The 21,768-nt window shown below is 55.2% G+C and overlaps 1 protein-coding gene across 4 annotated transcripts in view; it reads right to left on the reverse strand.

Moving 5' to 3' along the window:
• Positions 1-8,691: 8,691 nt before the first annotated feature.
• Positions 8,692-21,768, reverse strand: part of NSMF (NMDA receptor synaptonuclear signaling and neuronal migration factor) — a 51,912-nt gene continuing 38,835 nt past the window's right edge. For all 4 annotated transcript variants that reach the window (XM_089772842.1, XM_075905233.2, XM_075905231.2 and 1 more), the window contains 8 exons: positions 20,683-20,804; positions 20,034-20,117; positions 19,576-19,609; positions 19,205-19,275; positions 14,724-14,803; positions 13,325-13,427; positions 11,793-11,868; positions 8,692-10,319 (listed from right to left, as the gene is read on the reverse strand). In XM_089772842.1, the coding sequence (XP_089628968.1) occupies positions 10,222-10,319; positions 11,793-11,868; positions 13,325-13,427; positions 14,724-14,803; positions 19,205-19,275; positions 19,576-19,609; positions 20,034-20,117; positions 20,683-20,804 (668 nt within the window). In that variant the 3' untranslated portion in view covers positions 8,692-10,221. The remainder of the gene's footprint in view (positions 10,320-11,792; positions 11,869-13,324; positions 13,428-14,723; positions 14,804-19,204; positions 19,276-19,575; positions 19,610-20,033; positions 20,118-20,682; positions 20,805-21,768) is intronic.

The following is a 21,768-nucleotide window of genomic DNA, read 5'->3' on the forward strand; positions in this document are numbered from 1 at the left end:
TGATTTACGGGCGCCCTTTCCGGGGACAGCTGGCTGTGGATTGCATTGGTGGGGCGCGCTCCATCTTTTCCAGCCTTCAGTTGTGGAGCAGAAGGTTTTTCTAAATATCTGGGAACAGAAAACTCTTGGCTCGTCTTCCTTCCAGGAAGTGGAGCCCAACAGCAGCAGCATTAGCAGGGACAAGAGGAGAGGGATTGTCACCAGTGGGCACTTCAGCAGCGTCTGGTGGCCTTTGCCCCTGCTCAGAGACATCTGGAAACCCCTTTAGCCTGAAAACTACCTGGAGGTAGGGACTCAGGGTCTGAAGGGGCCAGGTGAGACCAGCAGGTTTGTGTGTCAGCGAGGGGGAAGCCAGTGTTGGAACTGGCAGTGTGATTACTCCTTCCCTGCCAACGCAGGGCTAGAGCAATAGAAACATCAGGGCCCAAGCAAACCCAGCTGCTCCAAAACGAAAGTACCAGAGGGAGTGTGAGCTGAAGCCTCTCCGTCTAGCCATGATCACTGCAGAGGGATGGAGGGTGGGAGTGGGATCCACACCCCCAAGACGCTCTAGTTACAGGTAACAGCCATTTCTTCTCCCATGGCTGGGCCTATGGCTGCTCCACACGTGGGTGACTGGGAAGCACTAGTTAAACAGGAGGGACGATGCAATTGGTACATGTAGTGGGGTGGCTGCCCCACTGGCCACGGAGGGGCTAAAACCAGGCTGGAGGGAGCAGAGGCATAAGGAAGGGGAGGCGGGGGGGCAACTGCCTGGCTAGGGGGCGTGGGACTGGGGTGGGACAAAGTGCACCGAGCGCACGCTGCTCTTTCCAGAGTGCAAGCCAAAGCAGCCAGGTGAGCAGGGGGCGAGCACCCCCCAAACGAATCCCCCCCCAGCCAGGCAGGGAGGAAGGCAGCTTTCTTCAGAGCACTGCTCCTCCCGCTCGGTCCCAGCCCGGCGCCCTCAGGGGGGAGGATTTGATTGGGGGAGTGGCTCCCCTTCCCCCCCAGAGGGGAGCGCCGGGCTGGGCGGGCTGGGACCGAGCCACTCTGCTCTTGAGCTGCTGGCTAAGTGCTGCTGGGGCTGCCGCCCCGCTCGGAGCAGCCAGCTGGGCGGGAGGAGCAGTGCTCTGAAGAAAGCTGCCTTCCTCCCTGCCTGGCTGCGGGGGCGGGGGGGATTTGATTGGGGGAGTGCTCGCCCCCCCTGGCACTGGGGGGAGGAGGTTGTACGTAAAAGTACTGCATGGGATCTTTTTTGGGAAAAGGCAAAATGCCACATTTATTGGTCACACTTACACTCCCACTCTCTCGTTTTCACCAATAGCTGTTCCACCTAACTGCTGGCCAGATTAGTTAGGTGGGGGAGGGTTGGAGCAGGGGCAGATGAGGGTTTTGCAGGGCCGCTAGCAGCACAATTTCGTGGGGGCCCCCCTTTGACATGGCGCGTGGGCCGTGGCACCATGGTGCATGTGCGGGGCCCGGGGTAGCCCCCCTGCTCGCCCTGCCCTATATCCGCCGCTGGGTTGGAGCCAGATCAAAGCTCCCATGTTGACTGCGAGATGCAGTGTCTCCCCTCTCACGCAGGGAGTCATCGTGTTCACATACAGTGATTCATCTATGGCACCTTCTTCTGGGTGGGTTTTTTAATGCTCCCCCATTCACCTTCAAAAAGGGACATTCCAAAAGCAGGTGCTTTCTGCTTACTCCCAAGGCATCCATAGGTCCAGCCGTCTTCCAATGAGCGCACTTCACAGGTCCCATTCTTATTGTTCTTGAATCTGGCTTCCACCTTTCGCCAAACATGGCAAGAGCTGCTCTTCTTTCATGCCTTGTCCATTCACACCTCATTCACTCAACCGCATAATCACCTTAGCAAAGGGGGGGGGGGGAGAGCTAAAAAGTCTACAAGATACAAGGTTTCTATGTAAAAAGGTTACTACAAAGTTTCTATAAAAGGACATAATACAACAAACTAAAGACTTGTTACAAAACTAAAAGGACTTGATACAAAGTTAAAATAAAAATATTAATGAGAAAATGATTAATACAGAGATGAGATTTACCTAGAGGTGCCCTGGTACGGAGGGGGCTCAGGTGCCCGCGCTGGGAAGGGATGCTGTATTGGAATGGGGGGTGCCTGGCTCGGGGGTACGGGTGAGTGTATTGGGGTTACTTTTTTTAAAATAAAGATACTTTATAACAAAAGGAAAAACTTAACCAATAATCTGGTAGCACTTTAAAGACTAACAAACATGTAGCTGTCATGTCAAACTGGAAGCCCTCGGAAGGCCACACAAATGAAAACTGGCAGCTTTCAGGGACAGCAAAGAGAATGTGCTTCTACAGGGCAGTTGTCATTTATTATTATAGATGTTTTAGGTGTTTTATAATATTTTCAGGTCTTTTTTTTAATATAATACAAGAATTTGATGTGTAAAATTATTGGCTCAGTAACAAACGATGGGGGGGGGGGCACAAATTTAGCCTTTGCCCCCAAGCGCAAAACATCCCCACTACACCTTTGGGAGGGCGCCTGTACAGATCCCTCCAATTAGGGAGAGGATCACTGGGAGCCAATCAGAGGATGGCTTGCTGGGGCAGCCCAGATATAAGGAGCTGCTCAGCTGCACACCGGGCGGCTGGGCCCTGACCAGTGAAGGGGAAGGGCAGGGGCAGGGGCAGGGGCAGGCTCCGGCTCCGGCTCCCTGGGCAAAGCACCTTGGACAGAGCGGCGCTGGGCAGGCTCCTGCCTGACCCCAACCTGGCAAGAGCAAATGGGACCAAGGTCCACGTTTGCCAAAAAAGGGATTGTCCCCACCAAACCGGGACACCAGGCCACCCCGCAGCAGGCACCCGCGTGCTAGCGCAGAGCCGGGGTGCGCAGGCTGTGTCGGGACCGTGGACCGGGCCGAGTGCCTTAGAGACAGACAGGCCGAGTGGCTGGGTCCGTTGCTGCTGACCACTGACCCCAGAGAGGGACTCTGAGCCCTGGCCCTCTTTCTGAGTTGCAGGGGATGGGAGCCGGTTCCATTCCTGGCTCTGCTGGCCTGTCTGAGGCTACCAGGGACCGGGGATGCTGGTCACAGAGCACCCCCACCTGGGAGGGCGCGAATTGCATCCCCGGTTCCTGGCAGCCTCAGAGCCGGCCAGCAGAGCCAGGAAGGACTAGTCTGCATGAGAGACATGATGGGGGAGCGGAGGGAATTCAGACAAGAGGGCTCGGGGGTTCTCCAGACAGACCCCGTTGTGTTGCCAGCGCAAGTACCACGGCCCTGGGGACAAAGCCAGCGAAACGTCCTTCCACTGACAACACAAAGACGTTGGGCGGGTGTCGCTCCCTCTCGAGAATCGCCTCCTAGGGCATGGAGCTGCTGTGCAGCTGAGCGAGCCTCTCCACCTGGAGGCACAGGGCCTCTGCCAGCTGAGCCCGCCCACGGCCACGGGGCTTTTCTTTCTCCAGACTGAAATGCTGTCACACCGCGGCTCCGGGCCCTGCCACCCAGCCCACTGGCATCTCTCCCTCGAGGAGGGCCCTGCCGTCTGCTGCCGCACACCTTCGCCTGCTGGCAATTGCAGAAACGCGGCAAGTCCTGAGGCCGGGCTGGACAGCAAAGGGCAGCAGCGCCTGGCGGCTGGCGTGGGAACCAGGTGGCGCAAGAGACGGTGCAAAGAACAAAGCTTCTCTCGCTTTCCCCAAAATGTGTTTTTATTAAATCACATCCGAAAATCTATAAAGTTGCATTTCTTTTCAACAAGGGCCTCACGCACAGCAGCAAACCATCCCAAGGAACCGCGCCAGTGCCCGTGGGTGGAGGGGAGCTTTAACCCGGGACCCAGCACAGCTCATGGGGAGAGAGTCTACACAGCCAGTCGCAAATGGCATTTAAGGTCCAGGGTGTGCGTGTGCAGCGTGTGTGTCTGAGTGTGTGCGCAGCGTGTGTGTCCACGCAGTGTGTCTGTGTACGTGTGCAACGTGTGTATGTCTGTGTGCACAGCGTGTATGTGTGCACAGCGCCTGTCTCTGTGTGCATGTATCTGTGCACGTGCAGCGTGTGTGTCCACGCAGTGTGTCTGTGTACGTGTGCAACGTGTGTATGTCTGTGTGCACAGCGCGTGTCTCTGTGTGCGTGTATCTGTGCACGTGCAGCGTGTGTCCATGCAGTGTGTGTCTGTGTACGTGTGCAGCGTGTGTATGTCTGTGTGCACAGCGCGTGTCTCTGTGTGTGTGTGTGTGTGTGTGTGTGTGTATCTGTGCATGTGCAGCGTGTGTCCATGCAGTGTCTGTGTACGTGTGCAACGTGTGTATGTCTGTGTGCACAGCGTGTATGTGCGCACAGCGCCTGTCTGTGTGCATGTATCTGTGCATGTGCAGCATGTGTCCACACAGTGTGTCTGTGTACGTGTGCAACGTGTGTATGTCTGTGTGCACAGCGTGTATGTGTGCACAGCACCTGTCTCTGTGTGCATGTATCTGTGCACGTGCAGCGTGTGTCCACGCAGTGTGTCTGTGTACGTGTGCAACGTGTGTATGTCTGTGTGCACAGCACGTGTCTGTGTGCGTGTATCTGTGCACGTGCAGTGTGTGTCCACGCAGTGTGTGTCTGTGTACGTGTGCAATGTGTGTATGTCTGTGTGCACAGCGTGTATGTGTGCACAGCGCGTCTGTGTGCATGTATCTGTGCACGTGCAGCGTGTGTCCACGCAGTGTGTCTGTGTACGTGTGCAACGTGTGTATGTCTGTGTGCACAGCGCGTCTGTGTGTGTGTGTGTGTGTGTGTATCTGTGCACGTGCAGCGTGTGTCCATGCAGTGTGTGTCTGTGTATGTGTGCAACGTGTGTATGTCTGTGTGCACAGCGCGTGTCTCTGTGTGTGTGTGTATCTGTGCACGTGCAGCGTGTCCATGCAGTGTGTGTCTGTGTACGTGTGCAACGTGTGCATGTCTGCACAGCGTGTATGTGTGCACAGCGCGTCTGTGTGCGTGTATCTGTGCACGTGCAGCGTGTCCATGCAGTGTGTGTCTGTGTATGTGTGCAACGTGTGCATGTCTGCACAGCGTGTATGTGTGCACAGCACGTGTCTCTGTGTGCATGTATCTGTGCACATGCAGCGTGTGTGTGCGCACGTGCGTGCAGACTCTTCTGTCAGCTCTTTAGCTGACCTGCCCTGCTGGCTCAGAAGCCTGGGATCTGCCCTTTGAAGAGCAGAGGCCAGGCCTGGGACTCGCATCTCTCCGCTGATTCAGGGTCGTTCGGGCCTTCGGGAGCCCACCTGCCACCTGAGCGGGGCACTGGAAAGGGGCGAGGGGTTGGCGCACGCTGCAGGGTCTGAGCCAGCTGTAATTCCCAGCTAAGGGGGGTGGGCAAAGGAACGATCGCTCCTCCTCCCAGCGCTACGGCCTGCAGATGCGGGTGCCTGGGCTACGCACCGACAGGCACGGAGCTGGACAACGCTCGCCTGGCTCAGTCTTCGCAAGGCGCCGCGCGCCCTCAGTTCCCATCAATTCCATGGCGCCCATGGGAATTAAGGGCACTTGGCTCCCGGCAGCAGTTGAGGGCTCTCAGCACTGCACCGAATTGGCCCTTTCCCAAGGCGTTGCCAAGTGCCTGCCCAGAGATCAGACTGTGCTGCCGTCATTAACGCTGACAATGGTATTCGCTTGTGCTGCTTCCTATTGGAGGAAGGGAACGTGACCCTCTCCCGCCTAGTCCTAACAGGTTCCCGCTGCTGTAAAGGGCCGTAGCTGCTCTCTCTGCTTTGTACATTCTGCATGGAGGTTTCCCCCCAATCATTGCTTGGGGCTTTTTTACTTAAGAAAAAGCATCCGTGCCAGGAAGCCGCTGCGCTAGCCGCTCTGCCACCAAACCAGTGCATGCTTCAGAGGGACAGATGTGGGGACAAGACTCAATGGAGCGAGTCCATGCGAGTGTGCGAGTTCTCCTGGCTTATTTCTACAGCTCTACGTGTAATTCTCCCTGCACCCCGATGACATCTCAAATGTGAGGATTAAAGGCAGTGTCCCTTGGAGCCTTCTACTCTGCCTCCCGGAGCAAGCAGGATGTTGGAAGGGCAACGTGACCTGTGTCGATGTTTGAGTCAAAGCTCCAGCTCCCCTCATCTTCTAGTCAATTGTTTGTGAATCCCAGCAACAGCCTGGTGGTTCTGCCCCGGAGCCAGAGGGGTTCTGGGCTGAACACTGAAGGCTTGTCAATGCAATACCATTGTACTTTTCTCCCCCGAGGCAATGCTGGGTACAACCAAACGCCACACATTGATTTGAACAGCCGGAGGCGAAAGGTTTCATTTAACAGTGAAAAACCCAGGGATCGTGTGGGGAGCAGGAACAGCGGAGGGGCGACAGACACGTTAATGCTCTAGAAACGCTGGACTCGCCCACTGAACACAGGAACAAAACTCTCCAGCCGCCGCCGCCGAAGTGGCGTTTCTGAAGCCAGGCACGCTCCGGCTGAAACCGAGCGGGAGATTTCCAGTCAGTTCTGTGGCAGGATGGGCCTTAATGGCAGCGGGGCCCGACAAGCGCTGGGCTCACAGACAACGCCGCTTTGCAACACAAAGGTCAGACGAGAGAAAGGCTCAAGTGCTAATGCAACGACTAAAGCCCCCACTTACCAAGGAAAGAGCCCCTCAGAGGTGCACCATTATCTTGCCTTTCGATGGTCAATTTGAAATCTAGTTTAAAAGCCACGTACCCCCCGGCCTCCTCAAAATAAACACACTGGTGACCCTGAAAGGGACGGGGCTGCCTCCAGAATCTCTGGTGCTCGGTTCTGGCTCCTCCTGCCAAAGCCACGCCCATCCCAATGACCTAGAAAGGTTCATGATCGTCCATCAAGCTGCCTGGCCCTGGATCCCCAACAGGGAATCCCACAGAAGAGCTGAGGCCCACGGTGGGCCGTGTTGGGAGGGGCATGGCTAGGGTGCGGTAAGAAGAGGAGTGTGTGGATGTGCCTTCGTGTCTGCCGTTCCTGAGACACACGAGCACTTTGGGACTGGCCAGTTGCTGTGGCGAGCCCAAGGATGCACTAGGAGGACTCCTGCACGCTGCTGCATGGAGCAGAGCGGACAGGAACAAATGGGAACATGCACCACACTTTCACTACAGACTGTCTGCACCACAACGACATTTATTAGAAGTCTGCCCAAGAGTTTCAAATCGCAGTGGTAACGAGGGGGCTGCTGGGGACAGAGCGAGCGCTAAAGGACATGGTCAATGGCGCAGACCCATTGTACAGGTGCAGTGACACACGACAGGGAGCGCCTTCATGCACCAGTAAACACGCCCCCGCCAGGCCATCGTGCTGCCAGGGTGCCCAGTTCAAGGCCTATGCACCGCCCGTTCCAGAGAGCGTAGGGGCTTGAAGGAAGCAGAGCGCTGAAGCGGGCCCTCTGCATTGTGGATTTCTCCATGTGTGCACACTGAGCGATGAGCGCAGGCCCCTTCTGTGCGATTGCTGACAATGGGCTCCAATGGAAGAGGCCACATTATTTAGGTTTTCCTCTAGGCCTAAGTAGCTGCCAGGCTTTCTGTGCACCCTCTGCACAGCTGAGTCCTTCCTGTCGCCCCAGGCATTGTAAAGCGTCAGCAGGCAGAAGTGGATGGAAAGAATTTCTTCTTTCAAAATTAGCTTCCAAAGTGGCATTAGCACAATAGGCTTTAGATGGCTGGCTGGCAGGAGATCGCGCGTCTCCCCGCTGCCCTCCCAATTAGAGCCGCTGGGACGTTTTTCCGTCCCCTTAGTCAAACGATCGCTACAAATACAAGAGCCTGCTCCCGTCGCTGTGGCATAGAGCTGCATGGACGGGATCTTTGGAAAAGAGAGGAACGCGTTCCTGGCTCTCAGGGCACAGTCTGACACAGCCAAGCGTGCATCTCCGTGGGGGACTGGTTACGCAGCTGCACAATCGACCTGGCTACTGCAGCTCCAGCTCTGGACACGCTCAGCCATACCCGCTACGCGCCAGTCGCACGGACAAACGGCCACAGCGTGTGTGCAAAGGCCCGTTGGGAGTCACACCCAACCATCGATACTTCCACAATGCTACACTGATGCTACCATGTCCGTTCAAGTGGGGCTTTCCGTGAGCTGAGAGAGCATTTTACCACCCTGCACTTCTCTTTGGCAACAACCTGGGAAGTGACGGAGGCAGACGTGGCTGCGTTTGGCGTCAGCCTCCCAACCCTGTCACTGCCATGTCTTTCCTAGGCTGCTGTCGACTATCCCGCTTCACCTCCGCCTGCGCCAATAGGCCAGGTGCTGGCTCAGTGACCCAGCGCCTTCCATGGACCTGCTACGGCGTTTCCTTCCAGAACCACCAGCATGGCGCGAACAACCTTTTAGTCTAAAAATCTGCGCATCAATCAGCCAGAAGGAGAACAGCGTCCCAGCGGCCAGCAGCTAGCAGAGCGGCCTCCCAACGCACGGCCGCGGCTCGCCGTTCTCCAGAGCTGGGGGCGCTGGGGCCACGCCCCTCACAAGTCAACGCTGAGGAACTCTTTGGTTCTGCAGGGCAATTTCCACTGGTCAGAAACCACCTCTCCCCTCCCCCACCACTTACTGTACCTGGATTCTTTCATAAAGATTTGACATCGAAGGTCATGAATGTACATGGTGCCGCAGTGTTAGCCAGTTGCCTGCCCCTCAGGAGTGTAACGCTGCACGGGGCAGGAAAGAGAAAGGAGACTCTCCGCAGACCAGAGCTAACTGTATTCTTACGCTACTCAAAAGCGGGTCTACAACCAGGTACTTTTACAAACGAACACATCAGGAGACCAGGGTAAGTCTCCCTGGTTATTCTCCTGTATATTTTACCTCTCTGAGACAGACATGGTATCACCCCCCCAAACAGCCAGGGTGATCTGTGCAGACTACAATAATATTTATCCCCTAGACTTTCAGGAGCCTAGAAGACTAAAAAAGTCAATATATATTCTACAGTACATCCTTAAAGATATTCAGCACAAATCCGGATCTGAAACCCGCAGCTGCTCACAAACGAGAGCTATGTAAGCTGCTCGTCTCAGACAAAGAGGATCTGGAGGAGAAAGCTACAAATGGCTCAACAGATTGCTGGAAAAAACTGATTTGCAAGTCAACAACTGGCAACTAGGTGAATGTGGAAAGATCTGAAATGCTACATACCTCAGGAAGCATTTCATTCTAGTCACCTGAACACCTAAACCTCCTCGGAGGATTTTGCATTCTCAAATAATCTTCTGTTCCAACTTGCAGCCTGCAAGAAAAGCTCATCATTCTAAAATGTAGCAATATACTGAGTGAAAAATTAGCCTATTAAATTCTACTTCATTGATATATGTTAATGAAAATGACCACGATTCCACTCAGCCGTGTTCTCTATTTCTAACCTAAACTTTCATCAAAATTAAACCAGACCGGTTTGCAAGCAGCAAAGATCAAGTGAAACAGTTGTGTCTGACGAGCAATTCGTCAGAGCACACACAATCAGCGGAACACGGCTTCTCTGAAAGGGAACATGAAAACAAAACCAAACATGACTGATCAATGCAGCAGACATGCAGGGTCTGCCAAGTAACAGCAAAACCATATTGCTGGTGATTAAATAGGTCTACAGAAGATATATTACGATTCTGAATATATTTTCAAGCAGACTAAAAATACCTCATCTATCGATTATTGACGTGTTATTTTTAGCTAAATGAAGTATTGGGAGGGTTTCCCCCTCGCTGTATAAAAATTGCACTTAAAATACGCTCAGCTTCAATTCTGTTTCAGCGTGTGTGGACCGTAGCTCGCTGGAGCCTGCCGGAGTCCGCATGGCAGTCCTTGCCTTCCAGCATCTCTAGCATGGCAGAAAGCTGCTGGGGAGCTCCCCGCTCTGGGTTTCAAGTCACTGCTTCACTTAGTGCAAGGGTTGGTTTATTTTTTGTAAGAAAACCTGAGCTTGAAATGTCTTTAAAAGGACCTGGACTTGATTCTGGCCCATTGCGACCTGACACAGCTCAGTCCTGCAAAGAAATGTCCCGCTGGACGCAGCTCCCTTGGAGAGACGCCGGCTCTGCGGGCGCCGAGTCGCGCTGTTCCCCTTCCAGTCTCGGGCTTTGCCTCAGACAGCCCTGCCTTCCGTCCCTTCGGCACCGTGGCCTCCTCGGGGCTCCCCGTGCCGCAGACAAAAGTCTACTTGCCTCATGCCTGACTTCCGAGACACGGGGGTCGGCCTCCTGGAACCATGGCTTCTCCGGCTCATAAAATGTCGTCGTAATCCAGCAGCTTGGAATGCTGGCGAGTCTTCCAGAGGCGGTAAAGGCGGAAGTCAAAGTAAGTTTCAATCACCTGCTTCCCTAGGATGCAAAGCAAAGCACAGAGGTTACCCAGGGATGCCCCGAGCGGAGCAGCCGGAAGGATCCGTTCTGGAGGTTTGCTGGACGTGCACCGGAGTGTCTGGGAATCTCCCAGGGACGTTGCTGACACAGTCACTCTTGGGCCTTGCCCCCGTTCCAAGGGCTGCCTTGACAACCTCCAACACGGGTGACTATCTGCTTCACACGCAGCAGCGGAGAGCCCCGCCCACAGCCTGCCAGTGGGCGCCCCGGGCAGCCACAAGGCGAGAACTTGCTCTGCGCCCGTGTCCCGGCTTTTCTCGGCGTCTCTGCACAGGATGGCAGCGCTGGCGGGCACCACAGGCCGTAGGGAGGCGTTATGGGCCAAAGGCAGGTCCAGTCAGCGAGAGGCCCCTCTCCTCCACGCTGGCTGCAGCGAGGCTGGGGAGGTACAAGGCCAGTTCAGCTCCCCAGACCTGCCTTTTGCCCGGGGGAAAGCTCAGCAGAAGACACTTGGGGAGAAGTTCCCTCCCGTGCTATTTCACTCGGACAGTCACGTGAGAGAATCCCTGCAAGGGAGGCGGCCAATGTAGCATCGCCAAACTAGGGATGTCAAAGACTAGTCGGCAGGCTAGTCGCTCCCCTGCCTTGCTGCCTCTATCAGACAGAGGCAACAAGGGGGGAAGAGGGAGGTACTTCAAAGCAGCAGCTCCGCACAACTGATCCTGGGCTCCATGCAGCGCTGTCCCTTTGAAATGCCGCCGTGGCGTTTCAAAGGGCAGGGCAGTGCCGCCCCGCCCTACCTACTGATCGAATAGTCCATGCAAAATGCATCGACTATTCAATTAGTGAATTACACGATACTTAACATCCTTACACCAAACCCTAGCTCCTCCAGCGTGCGAGAAACAAACAACCCTAGGTTCTAAAAAGCAAGAAGCGGGAAGAATTCTCTCCTGCATGGCTACTAAGAGCCATCGGAGACTCTGCATTAGGGGTTGCCAGGGATTACAGTGGGTTTGGTATTCCGATGTATCAAGATGAAAACATTTCAATGAATTCCCAAGCCCCCCACCCGCAGAGCCAAGAATTGTTCTGCCGACAGCACGTTCCACAGGGACTGCATGCAAAGGCACCGTCTTTCCTGCGGAATCGACGCGATTCACTGTCTGCACAAGGCCAAACCCTTGCTTGGCACAGACCGGGAAGGCGCTTCTAGCGAGTCACCCAGTACTTGGGATGTTTCAATTGGCTCGCCCCCGTCTGAATTCTGGAATGGCCCCGAACCACCACACCGATGACTCCCCCAGCCCCCGCCATGGGCCCTGGGGCTGATCTGCACTGGCAGGAGGGGTGTGACTGAAAGGCAAGGAGGGGTGGACCCAGAGGAACCCGCCATCTGCACCAAGGCGGAGGGATGTCGCAGCGACGTGGCTTTTGGGGCAGGGAGCTCAGGATGCGTCTTTGCGAAAGGGAGGCCGCAGCAGAAGTTACCTTGAGCTGAAAGCTCCAGCGGTGACTCGAAGACCATGCGATACGGATTCATTAGGGTTTTCAGACTCTGAAAGAGCTGCAATGAGAGGAGATGTCCGGGTCAGTGGCTGGCTCCAGAGGCACCCCAGGACTGACGGACGGGCCAGAGAAGGGGCAGGCAAGGTCTCAGCACTCTTCACAAGAGCCAGACTCGAACCCTGGGGCCAGGCCGTGTCTGGAGAACAGCAGGCTCCCAGGCTGGCCAGCAGCGAGTCTCCAGTCACACTGCCGGAGCCTGCCACTTGAACCTCGTGATGGCAGCAGCCCACGGCATAGCACACCACAGCAGCCCCGCTTTCCACTGCCTGCCCTCGCCAGCCCCTGCCTCCAGCGGACTCCTGCCCACCCCAGCCCCGGGCCTTGCCCTTTGGTTTGGCTTCTCGACCCCGACTCCAGCCGGCAGGGGACCCTGGCTCTGCGATCGCTGCTATGGGGAACCACTGGGAAAGGCCCCGTGACGCTCAGCACCTGTGCTGGCCAGAGGAGGCCGTGCACACGGCCACAGGCAGAACCTGCCGCTCTGGGCAGCTGAACGGCACCGAGATTTTCCAAGGGCTCTATGGGAGTTAGGTGCCCAGCTCACATTCACGCTAGCTCCCTTTGAAGCTCCCAGGTTCATCGGATCGCCCCTTCTGGATACTGGTAAGGACAAGAGGGGGAATAATTTGCTAGTCCGCAGCACTGCTGACAAGGACGCATGGTTGATACTGGACCACAGATGGAGCTGCAGCCACCCACATGATGCATTTGGGAAAAAAGAGCTACAATTCTGGGGTGTATTAGCCAGTATGTTGTATGTAAGCCAGGGTAGGGAACTGTCCTACCAGCACGGGGGGAACTCAGCCGGGTCCTGGGGCCGGTTCTGGGCACCTGCCCTAGCAGGAAAGGTTTCAAAAATCCTGGTCGTCTTTAGCCTTGAGACACGAAGGCTGCAGAGGGACCCTGACGGCCGTCGCCAGGGCTGCTGTGTGGAGAAGCGGGATTGACTGTTTGCCGCACCCAGCAAAGGCAGGACTAGAAGTGACAGGATCAGCGTGCAGCAGGGAGACGCCAGCAAAGCGAGCTACTGGGAAGAGCTCTCTCAAGAAGGCCAGCCGAGCGCTGCAACAGGCTTCCACAGGAGACTGACTGTCAGTCCCTCCCTCTCAGGGCTGGGCTGGGGTTCTTAGGCCCTGCCTCAGCCTGGGGGCTGGACTGAGACTGTCTCGAGGTCCCTTCCAGCCCAACGTGTCTAGGATTCCAGGGTCTTTATGTGCGTTCCCATTCCCCGTGCCTGGCAAGGGGCTGTGTGTTGTCTGGCCCCCAGGCGGATCGTCCCTTCAAGGCACAAACCAGCCCAGCTGCTCGCTCCATGAGGTGGGATGTGCAGCAGGACTGCAAAGCCGGCCCGTCCTTAGGGGAGGGGGCAGGGAAAAGAGCAACACGCCCTTGAATCGAATCTCCCTCCCAGCGGACCAGCCCAGGGAGAGCTCCTGGCCACACCCAGGCCTTACCTTCTCCCCATTGGGGTTCCCCAGAACGTAGCAGCCCATGACGTGAATGACATTTGGCTCAGGGTTGATTTTGCTCATCAATCGGCTCAGACGCTTCCAGAAGCTGGAAGTTAATAGGAGGAAACAAAATGACAATTTAAAACCAGCCCCTCTGCAGAGGCACTGGACACTCCAGTCCAGGAGACCAGACTGGGACCTCTATGCAGGAGACTCGAGCCTCCATCTTGGAGCCCACCCGCAAGCGTCTCCATGGGAATGCCCCCAGCTTGCCTGGTCCCTGCTGTTTAGCCTGCGTGCGCACGGGGGCGGTGCTGACGCTCTGCCCGACGGCACCATGGCGGGTGCCAGGCAGAGCTCGGCCGGTTGATCGTTGTAACTGATACTTGCCCAGATATCGCCATTTCCCCTCAGGGTAATTACCTGACCACCCAGCACAGCTGGGCTCATTGTCTCTCAAGACTGGTCCCAAACCTTGGAAATGTTACATCTGCAGAGGTGCCTGGGTTTTGAAACTCTCTTTTCTTTCACTTTTCCCCATTTCATTTCTTCTCTTCTCCCCTCCCCCCACGGCTAACACGAGCAGCCTTCGTGCTGTGAACACGGCACGGGAGCATGGTCCCTGCAGGCGCAAGGCCGCAGAACGCAGCTGTCGCGAGGAAACGCCCAGCCAGGCAACCCCAGGAGGCAGCGACAGATTGGGGGGAGCTGCAGCTAGTCTGCTTAGCAAAGGGAAGGTTCAGGGTGACTTGGTCACCGCCTAGCCAGCAACGCGGGGAGCAAACACCGACACGGGCTCACAGGCAAAGGTGTAACAAGATGCATGGCTGGATCCTGACTGGAAGGGAGGTGCAATGCCATCGCGAGAGGGATTAGCCACGGGACCATTGCCTGGGGTCATGGCTGATTCTCCATCATGGGCAATTTTTAATTCAAGTCAGGGTGTTTTTCTGAAGTCTCCATGTCCAGTTCAAGCGGATTCATGCCGAGCCGTTCTCCGGCCTCTGTACACGGGAGGTCAGACGAGATCAGCCGATCTCAAACTCTGGGCCATGACCCCAGCGAATGGGCTCGCCAGGCTGGCCCAGGCCAAAGCCGAAGCGCAAGCCCCACCAACTGGGGCAGAAGCTAAAGCCAGACAGCTTCAGCCCTGGGCAATGGGGCTCAAGTTACAGGCTCCCTGCCTGGGACGGATGCGCTTGGCTCAGACGTTGGCCTCCCTCTCCCACAAGGTGCAGCGGGGCTGGGTGGGGAGCTTGGCTGTCAGAAGGAGGCTGTGGGGTGATAAAGTTTGAGGGCCCTGGGTCTCACAAAGGTCTCTTCTGGCCTTGGACTCTGGGACTAGAACTTCAGCCCCCCCCCCCCCGCCCCCGCCCCCAGGGACAGGACCAAAGCGACTCACAGGATCAGATCTTCCTCCTTCTCCACTTTGGCAAAGGTGGCAACTTTATTCTTCAACAAATACAAGTGGCCAGGACCTCCCTGCATGGAGGAGAAAGAGAGAGAGGGTAGCACCAGCCAGCCCTGGGTTCCCGCTCCAGCTCTTGGCGCCCGAGGGGCAGGACAGGTGCATGCCCCGCTCTGGGAGAGAAGAGGCCCAGAATTCACGGAGCAGATGGACAAACAGCCCCGGCCTCCACTTCTTGCCTCGGTGGGCCTGAGAGATGCTGGTTACTACAGTGGTAGGGGGCAGCCAATGAGCATGTGGTGCTGAGGGATTCCACGGTCACCTGTATCCACGTAACAAATACGTTTCAGGAAAAAACCACGGACATTTTCCTAAGTAACAAGCGAGTGAAAACTCAGCAAAGGCCCCGGGATTTGGCCCAGGAGTCTGCCTCAGCGAGGAACCCCCAGATCTCTCCCCAAAGATGGCCAGTCAGCTGGGAATGGAGGCCTGGCTCAGCCTACCCTGCAGTAGGTGGCTCTCCGTGTGCCCCCAACGTAGCAGGGGCTGCAGTGCTGCTCAGGTCTTACACAGCCACACGCAGGGGGCCACTGCTCCCCCACTGCTCAGACTCCTGCGCTGAATTTGGCGTGAACTTGGCCCTACTTTCAGTGGCTGCAAACCCTCGGTTCTGGGACACGGCTGCTACGTTTAGGTTGTCCATAAACAGCTCGCTGAGAATACTCCCTCTTTGCTACACGTGGAGTGACTGGCTGCCTAAATCACATGGTTTTGTCTCTTCTTCCTGACTGGATAATTCAAACGGTTGAGACAGGCCAATAGCGAATTCCCAGTATGAATGTTCAGCCAAACAGCCACTGGCACTTACGTTTTTGCAAGTTTTAAAGTCTATGAGAACGTTTTCCCAGCAGCTGCCCCATTGCCTTTGAGTAAGGGACGGGACGCCCCCACCGATCACAGCAAGCTGAATGCTGCACTTTATTCATGCCCAGGTTTCTAATGGGGGCCAGGGTTTTCCTTCAGTTATTTAGCCTGCTCTGCTCTCGAAAGATTCAGTCCCATTTCTGGGATTATAATCTTCAGGGTGTAAATGTGGAGACTGGGGAAGAAGGAGGGAGACCCAGAAATTCACTGCACTAGGAAACGTCATTTGACCATCCAGGATATTTCCTATCACGCAGGATGGAGAGAAAGCGGAGGGGCTCAGAGAAGAGTGAGGGGAACGATGAAAGGAGAGAGACTTGCAGCGCTCACTCTACTCCGCTGCACAAAGAGAAGGCGAAGGGCAGACGTGGGCGGAGTCTGCAAGTGCCTACTTGTGGCTACCAATATTTCAGGCTGGGCTGTCCACTCTAGCAGACAAAGGGCTAACGTGAGCCAGTGGCAGGAAGTGGAAGCTGGACAAATGCAGCCTGCAATCAAGGAGTGAGTTTTTAACAGGGAGAGTAACAAGCCGCTGGCACAGGGTACCCCGGGCTGAGGCGGATGCTCCATCACTGGTCATTTTAAACTAGGACTGGATGCTTTTCAAAATGATCTTTTGGGGAGGTTCTCGGCCAGCGCTACCTGAAGAGAGTTGGCATTTCTCAAAGGGACATTGTTAAGGGCCCAAAAGCAAGCTATTCCGCTGTGTAGGAAAGATAGAAAATATGGCAAAAGACCAGCTTGGATCAACCAGAACTTGCATGATCTAAAAATAAAAAAGGAGTCATATAAAAAAAGGAAACTAGGACAAATTACCAAGGATGAATATAGGCAAACAATGCAGGAATGCAGGGGCAAGATTAGAAAGGCAAAGGCACAAAATGAACTCAAACTAGCTACAGGCATAAAGGGTAACGAAATCATTCTACAAATACATTGGAAGCAAGAGGAAGACCAAGGACAGCGTAGGCCCACTGCTCAGTGAGGAGGGAGAAACAGTAACAGGAAACTTGGAAATGGCAGAGGTGCTTAATGACTTCTTTGTTTCAGTCTTTCCCGAGAAATCTGATGAAGGAATGCCTGACATAGTGAATAAAATACAGGACTATGTAGCACTTTAAAGACTAACAAGATGGTTTATTAGTCTTTAAAGTGCTACATAGTCCTGTATTTTGTTTCAGCTACACCAGACTAACACAGCTACATTTCTATCACTATTCTGACATAGTGAATGTTAGTGGGAAGGAGGTAGGTTTAGAAGATAAAATAAAAAACAAGTTACAAATCACTTAGAAAAGTTAGATGCCTGCAAGTCACCAGGGCCTGATGAAATGCATCCTAGAATACTCGAGGAGCTGATAGAGGAGGTATCTGAGCCTCTAGCTATCATCTTTGGAAAATCATGGAAGACAGGAGAGATTCCAGAAGACTAGAAAAGGGCAAATAGTGCCCATCTATAAAAGGGAAAAAAGAACAACCCAGGAAACTACAGACCAGTCAGTTTAACTTCTGTGCTAGGAAAGATAATGGAGCAATTAAGGAAATCATCTACAAATACTTGGAAGATAATAAACAGCCAGCATGGATTTGTAAAGAACAAACCATGTCAAACCACTCTGATAGCTTCTTTGATAGGATAACAAGTCTTGTAGATAAGGGAGAAGCGGTGGATGTGGTATACCTAGACTTTAGTAAGGGATCTGATATGGTCTCGCATGATAGTCTTATCAATAAACTAAGCAAAAACAACTTAGATGGGGCTACTATAAGGTGGGTGCATAACTGGCTGGATAACAGTATTCAGAGAGTAGTTATTAATGGTTTACAATCCTACTGGAAAGGCATAACAAGCGGGGTTCCGCAGGAGTCTTTTTTGGGACCGGTTCTGTTCAATATCTTCATCAACGATTTAGATATCGGCCTAGAGAGTACGCTTATTAAGTTTGCAGATGATACCGAGCTAGGAGGGATTGCAACTGCTTTGGAGGATAGGGTCATCGTTCAAAATGATCTGGACAAAGTGGAGAAATAGTCTGAGGTAAACAGGATGAAGTTTAATAAGGACAAACGCAAAGTGCTCCATTTAAGAAGTAACAATCAGTTTCACATATAGGGTACGTCTACACTAGCCCCCTAGATTGATCTAGGGAGGCTAATGAGGGCGACCGAAATTGCAGATGAAGCACGGGATTTAAATATCCCGCGCTTGATTTGCATGTTCCTGGCTGGTCGCCATTTTAGAAATTGACTAGCCCGAAGTAACTGCCCGCATCTACACGCGGCAGTGAAACGGGATTCTGAAATAAAGCCCTAACTCAAATTAGCTGGTATTCCTCCTGCAATGAGGAACAGAGAAGAGGAGCAAGAATGATTAAAGGTCTAGAGAACATGAGCTATGAAGAAAGACTGAAAGAATTGGGCTTGTTTAGTTTGGAAAAGAGAAGATTGAGAGGGGACATAATAGCCGTTTTCAGGAATCTAAAAGGGTGTCACAAGGAAGAGGGAGAAAATTTGTTCTTCCTGGCCTCTGAGGATAGAACAAGAAGCAATGGGCTTAAACTGCAGCAAGGGAGGTTTAGGTTGGACATTAAGAAAAAGTTCCTAACTGTCAGGGTAGTTAAACACTGGAATAAGTTGCCTGGGGAGGTTGTGGAATCTCCGTTTCTGGAGATATTTAAGAGCAGGTTAGATAAATGTCTATCAGGGATGGTCCAGACAGTCCTGGATCCTGCCATGAGGGCAGGGGACTAGACTCGATGACCTCTCAAGGTCCTTTCCTGTCCTACTATTTTATGATTATCACTATGGTACCTCCGGCCGTGTAATTTTATGAAGCTATCGAGTAAGCAAGAGCAGCCTAGACACACATAACAAAGGCACTGAATCACTGACCAGTATTGCTGCTTTAAGGGTGTCTGAGGCTGTGCGGTAGAGAAGTAAAGGGCACACAGAGGCCAGAAAGCCTGGAAAACACCCTACTCTAACTGTAGAAAACATGGGGACTGGGCATTTATGTGGATAGTGAGAAACCCCCCAGTTATGCCAGCAGGAAGTAAAACCGACAATCTCAGGTTTGGGTAGATTGCAACACTCCAGGGCATGAGGACAGTCAGCAGATGCCTGTCTATGGGCAGGTCTGTTCATAGCCGCCCCCAGCAAGCTCTGCTGCTGGCCACTGCCAGAGCCCAGAACTGTGGCCACATCCAGGATAGAAGCGCCTGTGTCCCCAGGCTAAAGCATATTGAAGTAATAAATAGCAAACTCCAAGTCCCTGCCCCTTAGCTGCTGAGCTTCCTGCTGACATTAGGCCGCAGGGATTTGCTCGAAAGCTGCTGAAAAGCTGCCAAACCCTGCGCCAGCTGCACGAAGCCACATTTCCTCTGCTGCCGCCCAGCCAGCCGCTCATGTGGGCAGGTGGAGGAATGAGAAGTGGGAACTGAATAGCCGCGATTGCTTCAGCTTTGGAATGTTGTTTTCTGGGAGTTAATTTGTCCCGGGAGAAAACGCTGGCTTTTAACAAAGTGCCAAGGGCCTCGGTGCCTTTCCCATACCTGACAGAAAATCAGCATCTTCCAAATCCTGCAGCCTTTCCGATAAACGTTCAGCTTCTTCTCTATCTCCTCTGCAGAAAACGGGAGGAAAGAGAGTGAGCCACTCCGAAGCGGAGACACTGGCTCTTCTACAGGGATTGCCCCGATTTGCAGTAGGGTTTATTCTGCAAGGCAGCCTGGGCCTGACTTCCAGGTCCCCTGCTTTCAAACCAGACCCCGGCGTCACAGCCTCGGGAGTCAGGAATCCCAAACTTCTTCCAACAGAGCAAGGAACCCAGCGAAATCCCCCCATACTCAGCCCGTGGCACTCCCAGCTTCATCGGGAGCTTCGAGGGAGGGGAGTGAAAAAGGCAAGGAAATAGCGCACGTACCTAGGATATCGTCAAAGGTGGCGTGTTCGTGGTCCTGGAACCAAACCGAAAGGGCCTGTTAAACCTCGGTGCTGCTAGAGACCTATCTCAAGAGCTCTCCTGCGACAGGACAACCGTGCACGAGGCAAGCATGTAAACTGGGGCTCAGTCCAGCCGGCATCGCGGGCATCCCCGCCCTCATGCTTACACCAGGGTGACAACCACCCGAGTAGGAATGCGTGGACTTGCTCTGCTGAACCCCCCACTCAGGCAGTACTGACAGTTCCTCCGCCCTAGCCCTTCTGATGGGACCCTCCTCCTGTCCCGCAGCCGCCCCCTACTCCAGCCCTGGGCTCCCCAACGCCCAGCTGTGCGACGGCTCCTCTGGGCCGTTCTGACGCCAGCTAGGGACTGGGAACAGTCACTCGGGTCCTTTCCACGCGTAGCCAGCCCTGTGGTGCCCACTGACGGTTACTCACGTAGAGAATGGGGATGATGGAGGGGTCGTCTCTGCGGATGATCGTCGGGATGTACTCCGCTTTGGGCACCTTGGAAGAAATGAGCTAGGAAGGGACATGAGAACAGAAAAGGGCCATGAGCAGAGACCGGGGCCACGGGCTGGGAGCGGGGCTGTCGTGCACCCGGAGTCTCCATAATCCCCCGGATACGGACATTCCTTCTTTCGGGTCTGGCTATTTCTAGTCTCTGTCCGCCCTGCAGGAAGCGAATAGCCGGGACCCTGGGCCGTTAGCTGAGCTCCCCTGCGTGTGGCCAGCGGCACGGACGCATTATACAATGCAGCTGCGACTGCAGCGGGGCCTGGGCTGAAAGGCCCCTGCCTGCCGTGGCACCGGCGAGAGCCTAGAGCCCAAATCCCTAACCTATGCCCAGGGAAAGCTGGGCCCTGCCCCCTGCATTCAGACAGCAGCGCCGCGCACAGGGCGGGGTTGGGGCGGGGCAGCGGGCCTGATGGAGACTCCTACGGCCCACACTTGGCCAAGAAAGACTCGAAGAGCTCTGGGGCGGAACTGGCGGCTCTGCCCTTCTCCGGGGCACCCAGCAGCAGCTGGGAAAAGACGAGCGAGGTAACGAGGTGCGCAGGCGGGGGGGGGGGGAAACAGCCCTCACCATTATTTTGGGTGGGATAAAGTCGTCTCCATCAGACGCCATGGCTTCCAGCTCCTTCTCGGTTTCCCAGTTCAAGTCGAAGTCGTCGTCGGGAGTGCAGCAGTCGTCCTGCAGATCATGGCCTGCCAGGCGAGGGCAGGACAGGGGCGTTACGCCAGCCCGAGCCCTTGGCAGGATGCCCGACCTGCTCAGGTCTCACCCCGGCCCCCAGCAGCAAACTTCCTTCCCGCAGCAACGAGCCACCAACGGGCCCTTCCCAAGGGCTCCTTGCGCCGCCCCAAGCCGGATGGGTCCCAGTGGGGCGCCCCGGGGGCTGCCTGCAGACACCTCGGCATGGGCCCGGCTCACCATGGCAGCGATGGGCTCCTCGGGGCAGGGGGAAGATTTGGGCAACGTCATGGCTCCAGGTGCCGGCGCTAGCTTGAAGGCAGCGAGGGCGGGTCCGTCTCCACCCCGAGTGGAGAGGCAGGCCCCCCTTAGGGAGAGGCAGTCTGATGGGCGCACTGGCCGCGGCTCTGTCATGCTGCAGCCGGTCTCTCCAGAGTCGCTCAGCACCGCATGCAGCTCCCCGCACTACCCAGCCCCGCGGGAACCCTGCGGCTGCAGCGGGGCTGGGCTTTGGGCAGGGTGTGGCAGGCAGGCTGGGGGAGCTCGGCCCCAGGACACACAGCCACTCAGGGGACCCGCAGGGCTGGAGCAAGGGCCAGCGGGGGCTCGGGAGCAGAGTGCCAGGCCTCCAGAAGTCGCTGCCCCCCCGCTGGAGGCTCCCTGCGGAGCACAGACTTGGAGAGAACAAGGAGCAGTGCGCTAGCGGCTCCGAACGGCTCCTGGCGAGAGCCAAGCCCGTGGAGTGTGGCCGGGGAGCGGGGGGCGGCCTGGTGCAGTGGAGAACACCCCCCTTCCGAAATGTTTTGAACCTAGCCCTCCTAGTGCTCCCCTCCCCCCCCCCATGGTGCGTGCTGGGCTGGGGAGAGCGCATCTCTTGCTTACTAGTCCAATGATGAAATGCTACAGGAAGGCCCAGGTCTGCCCGACCACGGGAGTAACTCCCCCACCCCGGAGTCTCCACAGGAACCGGGGGCTTGC

Source organism: Pelodiscus sinensis, chromosome 23, assembly GCF_052426305.1.
Source record: "Pelodiscus sinensis isolate ZL-2025 chromosome 23, ASM5242630v1, whole genome shotgun sequence".
NCBI classification, from domain to species: Eukaryota; Metazoa; Chordata; order Testudines; family Trionychidae; genus Pelodiscus; species Pelodiscus sinensis.